The sequence below is a fragment of the Plasmodium reichenowi genome, chromosome 13, assembly GCF_001601855.1.
Source record: "Plasmodium reichenowi strain SY57 chromosome 13, whole genome shotgun sequence".
NCBI lineage: Eukaryota > Apicomplexa > Aconoidasida > Haemosporida > Plasmodiidae > Plasmodium > Plasmodium reichenowi.
The window spans coordinates 2,280,051-2,286,112 of record NC_033658.1 but is presented as its reverse complement, the minus strand read 5'-3'; the positions used below and the strand labels follow the sequence as shown (position 1 = coordinate 2,286,112).

General features: G+C 16.4%; 3 protein-coding genes across 3 annotated transcripts; all 3 read left to right on the top strand.

Moving 5' to 3' along the window:
• Positions 1-72: 72 nt before the first annotated feature.
• On the top strand, positions 73-1,191 carry PRSY57_1359200 (hypothetical protein; the record flags this gene model as incomplete). Its single annotated transcript, XM_012909514.2, has 1 exon — positions 73-1,191. The coding sequence occupies one exon, from the start codon at positions 73-75 to the stop codon at positions 1,189-1,191; it is 1,119 nt and encodes a 372-aa protein (XP_012764968.2).
• Positions 1,192-2,121: 930 nt separating this feature from the next.
• PRSY57_1359100 (conserved protein, unknown function) lies at positions 2,122-3,647 on the top strand (the record flags this gene model as incomplete). Its single annotated transcript, XM_012909513.1, has 7 exons — positions 2,122-2,270; positions 2,361-2,623; positions 2,736-2,835; positions 2,959-3,023; positions 3,135-3,200; positions 3,284-3,357; positions 3,591-3,647. 7 exons carry the CDS (start codon positions 2,122-2,124, stop codon positions 3,645-3,647), a joined length of 774 nt encoding a protein of 257 aa, XP_012764967.1.
• A 627-nt stretch (positions 3,648-4,274) lies between these two features.
• Positions 4,275-5,302, top strand: PRSY57_1359000 (RNA-binding protein, putative; the record flags this gene model as incomplete). The annotated part of the gene is made up of 4 exons (XM_012909512.2): positions 4,275-4,352; positions 4,563-4,724; positions 4,865-5,126; positions 5,262-5,302. The coding sequence occupies 4 exons, from the start codon at positions 4,275-4,277 to the stop codon at positions 5,300-5,302; spliced, it is 543 nt and encodes a 180-aa protein (XP_012764966.1).
• Between the last annotated feature and the right edge of the window lie 760 nt (positions 5,303-6,062).

Here is a 6,062-nt window from a genome sequence, read left to right as displayed (position 1 = left end):
TTTTTTTTGTTCTTATTATATTGATATTATATATATATATATATATATTTATGTATTATATCTTATTATCAAATGAGCACATTTCTTTTCAACAAAAAGGATGTCATTCTTTATTTCGCTTTTGTTTTTTTTTCGTTTTTTATAAACTATAATAATCCACACATATTTACTAATGACGATCGAAAATTAAAAACACTGTTCAATCGAATTCGTCATAAAATATTTTCATCTGAACATATCGGAAATGTCAACAGAAGTAATGGAATCGTAGAAAGCTGTACTTTTGGTGGAAGTGAAAAAGAAAAAAAAAGAAATTCAAGTACATTTGAATGTATAAATCATAAGTTGTTAAAAAAAAGTAAAATGTTATTTTACATTTGGTCTAATAATTTACAAAAAATAACAGTTAATGAAATAATGGAGAAAGAGAAAATATTTATTGACCTAAATGAAGAATATATTTATTTAAAAAAAAAAGAAGGAGAAAAAAAAACTCATGAACTAAATTATATTGATTTATCAACTTTTCCAACTTATTGTTCATTTTATAAATTAAACGTACAAGATATATTATATTATGATAAAAAAATAAATTATTATAGTAAAAGATACTTTATAAAAACTGATCATTTAAATAGTGATCCATTAAATGAAAATGCAACTATTTTTATTTGGGGTAATAAATATGAAAATTTACAAAATTCAAAAAATAATATTTATAAAAATTTTCATAATATATTATACTATTATATTACTATCCTTATGAACAATATATTGAATCATACATTCTATTTTGTCTTTAATATGAATAAAGAGAAGAATTATGAAAATTTTATTATTTATAAAAACAAATATATATATCCATTTAAAAATATTCATCTTAATTATAATAAGCACAAAGATATAAATAATATTATTTCTTTAAAAAATTCAAATGTACAAAATAATAATGAAATAATAACAGATTTTTACCTAGTGGAAATTTGTCATTCCTTAAATGGTATAACATTCAAACAAAATCATAACATGTTAAAGAAAAAATTAAACAACATATATTTTAATATAGAATTTGTTACATATATATTTCAATTTCCCCCAGTATTCTATCACATCATATTTATCATATTTTTTTCACTACTAATTACTTATGTATTTTATAAAATTTTTATCAAATATAAAACGTACATATGAACCAAAAAACAAAAAAAAGGAAAAAGAAAGAAATTAAGTAGGTATATAAATATAAATTATAAAACATGATATATAAATAAATATATATATATGTATGTGATTTTTTCTTTCTTTTATTATTTATTAGTTAATTTTTTTTTTTTTTTTTTTTTTTTCCTTCTTTCTTTCTTCAGGATATACATAGATTTCTTTTAGGTTAAAAAAAAATATTTATTATATATAACATTATCACATATACATAATTATACATATATTATTTTTTATATATAATATGTACACATAATATATATGGAGATTTCAAATATGCTAATTTAAAATATATATATATATATATATTATATATAATATATCATTTATAATTATAATATTAGGTTAGTAAATAAATAATGATATTATGGAATTTATTTATTTTTTTTTATATATAATTTATATTTTTAAAAGTTATAAATAATATATAATGATTTATTTTTAATTTTTTTTTTTAACTCTTTTTAATTTATATCTACTTATATTAATTATAAGTATTATTCATATAATATATATATATATATATATATATTATATATATTATTAATTTATAAAACATAATAAAATAATTCATGATCTTCATCTCTTTATATCATTTATTTTAATATATTTCTTTTATATTGTTCTTAAGTTTCTGGTTTGTTTTTTTGTTTCTATTTATTTATTAATTTTTTTTTTTTTTTTTTTTTTTGAAATGTTTAAAAACTTTATAAAGGAAACATATTTTTTATAATACTGTTCATTAATCTGATACATACGTATGTATAAAGCAAAAGGAAATTAGGACCGTTCTTTTGCTATGAATTTCTTATATATACGTATTAATATCCTTGTAGAATAAAATAATAATATATAGTATGATACCTAACATATATTAAATACGAATAAAAATAAAAAAAAAAAATGGATGCACTAATATTAGATGAACAAATAAGGATTTATGCCTTATTACCAATATTTGTAATTGTTGTTTTAGTATGTATAATAAAGAGTAACCTAGCTCAAATGATTCACCCAGGTCCTAAAACCGATATGGAAAAGTTAAGCCAGAAGTAAGCTACTGCATTGTTTATATATATATATATATATATATATATATACAAAATATATATTGAATTTATTTTTTTTTAATTTTTACAAAGTAATTATTTATCGAGGTTTAATTTGTTAAAGTCTAATAATGGATTGCTCAGTCCTTTAGCTTTTATAAGTAGAAAACTTTTTTATAATAAACCAGAAGTTGGCTATTTCAATGATTTACCTGAACAAGCCAATCCATTTGATGCTCTTTTAAAACAAGACCCATCTGACTTATTTGGAATGATGAAAAATCAAATACCCTTTTTAGTTTTGCAGCTGGGTTTAGGGTTTTTAATTAATTTATTCTTCTCTGGATATTTAGTTGGTACGTAGATATTAGACAAAAAAAAAAATAAATAAATAAAAAATAAAATAATCAGATAATAAAAAAAAATTATATATATATATATATATATGATGAATTTCTATTTTTGCAGCAAAAATACCCTTTCCATTAACTTACAAATTTAAATCTACATTACAAATGGGTATGGATATCGAATTATTAGATATGAAATTTGTATCATCTCTTTCTTGGTATGTGTATAAATAATTTAACATATAATTAAAAATAAAAAGAAACGAAATTAAAAATATAAATAAATAAGTAAATATATATATATATATATATATATATTAATGTATTTATTTTCGTTGTAGGTATTTTCTTGTCATGTTTGGATCGAGTGGTTTAATAAGCATTATTGATTATTTTGTTCTTCAAGGTAATAATCATGATACATATTAAAAAGAAGTTATAATTATAGAGATATTGTTACATAAAATATATATTTTATAAATTTTTTTTTTTTTTTTTTTTTTTTTTTAATATATAGATAAGGACAGATCACAGAATAATGCCATGGATAACTTAATGGCTACTCATAATCCTTTGGCAAAACGTAATTAATTTAATATAAAAAGTTAAATAATTTTTTATGTATTTATTATTTTATTTTTTTATTTTATTTCTGAAATATTTTAGAACCTGGAAATATGAACAATATACCCGACTTGAGGAAATTCTTTAATAAAAAGAAAGAAGAACTGGATAATGTGGTATTTAAAATAGAAAAAAAAAAAAAAATAAAATAAAATAAAATAATAGAAGTCACGAATATATATTTATATTTTTATGTTACTTTTTCTTATAATTTTACTTTTATTCCACACTTATACACATTTTACTGTTATATTCGTGTCATATATTTTAATCACCATATATATATATATATATATATATTTATTTATTTATTTATATATATATATTTTTTTTTAATTTATTTTTTTAGAAATATGAATTTTTACTGGAAAATATTGAATGTGAACTTTTAGAAAAATGGGAATAATCAAATTGTTAAGTTTATTTTTTTTTTTTACTTAAGATTGAATAATATATATAAATATTTTAATTAATTATATTTTAAATATGCTGTATATAACAATATATATATAATTTATTTAATATAAAAAAAAAATTTCAAAATGTTTGAATAATAATACTTTTGTATCTCTAATTATTTTATTAATAAATATAAATATAAATTTTTTTTTATTTTATTTTTTTTTAAATGACAAAATAACTTTTTTTCTTTCTTTTTTAAGTATAATAATATATTAATATATATATATATATATATATATTATATATATAATATATTAATTAAATATATTTTTTCTCCCATAATAATATTATATAATTTTTATATATTTTTTTTTTTTTTTTTTTTTTTTTTTTTTCCTGGAAAAAATAAAAATAAAATTTATAAAAACATATCTTGTTTTTATATTTTTTGAAAGTATTACATTATTTTAAAAAATTATTAAAAAAATATAATAATAATAATAATAATAATAATAATAGAGTTTCAGCATACTATATTAAAATATATTATATATATATATATATATATATGTAATATTTTATTATGTAGTAATAACCTAATGTATTATAGAAATAGAACAATATTTTAAAAATGAGGGAAAATGATAATACAGAACAACAAATATCAGATATGACAACTTCAAAGGATGAAAAATCTAATAACAAAAAGGTATAAATAAATAATTTATACAATCTAAAGGAAAAATAAAATAAATAAAATGCATTATTTATATATATGTTTTAAAAATTTATGAATTTATAATCAGTAGAGTGTAGTTATGACATATAGATGAATAAATAAATATATACAAATGTATATATTTATATATATATATATATATATATATATGTATATATTTTTATATATTACCTTTTTCAGCCACATTTGAGAAAAGCAGCAGGTATTGTGTGGAAGGATCCTACATTAGACGAATGGCCAGAAAATGATTTTCGAATATTCTGTGGAAATTTAGGGAATGAAGTATCGAGTGATATTCTTGCTAATGCCTTTAGAAAATATAAGTCCTTTAATATGGCCAAGGTAAATAAAAAACAAATCATAAGAACATATATATATATATATATATATATATATATATATATATATGTTTAGATTATGTGTGGAATATTTAGGTATATGTTTTTTTAAATTCATTTCTTTTTTACAAATTAATCCTTTAGGTAATAAGAGATAAAAGAAATAATAAGACTAAAGGATATGGTTTCGTTTCCTTATCAGATCCTCAAGATATGTTAGATGCTTTAAAAACTATGAATAATAAATTTATAGGGAATAGACCTATAACTGTAAAAAGAAGTAGATGGAAAGATAGAGAAATGAATTCTCAGAAAAATAAAGACTTTGATAACTTTTTAAAAAATTCTCAATTACCTACAAAAAAATTTAGGAAATTTAAAAAAATTGTCAACAATAATGCTAAAGGTAAAAATCGAATAATCAACAATTATACATACATATATATTATATTATGTGGATATTTTAATTATAATAATATATTATACATATATATATATATATATATATATATATATATATATATATATATATATTTTATAGATATTCATGAAAGATTAATAAATAAAGATACATTGAACTAAATTAGATAACGATATTGTAGGATAATTTTAATAAAATTATATCATCATTATTTAATGAAAAATCATATAAAATTATAATCATGGTCCCTTACCTATCAAGAACCTAATAAAATTAACTAAAAATTTTTAAAATATTTCAAATGTTGAATGAAAAACATTTGTGTGTTTGTATTTATAATTTTTTTTTATTTTGTCACATATGTATATATATAGATATAGATAAATATTTATATTTATATTTCATATTATTTTTATTATTTTATTATATTTCATTGTATTTCATTTAATTTTTTTTTTTTTTTTTTTTGGTATAATTTATAATTCAATTTTTAAAATGTTGTTCATAATATATATTATTACACTTTAAAAGAATATATGTATATATATATATATATCTATATATATATATATATATATATATATATATATATATATATTTATATATTATTCATATAATCATTTATGTTAACATATAAAATATTCATACAAATTATGAAACATCTAAAGAAATACTAATAATTTATCTATGTAATGAATAAATATATAAATGTAAGGTTTATATATTATATTATCTTATTACATTTTTATATTTCATGTAATCTTTTTAAAGGTGTAATATTTTGACATTGTAACTTATAATATTCTTTAAAAAAAATATGATTTTATTAAAATAAGTTAATAACAAAAAAAAAAAAAAAAAAAAAAAAAAAAAAAAAAAAAAAAAAAAAAAAAAAAAAAAAAAAAAAAAAATTTTTTTTTT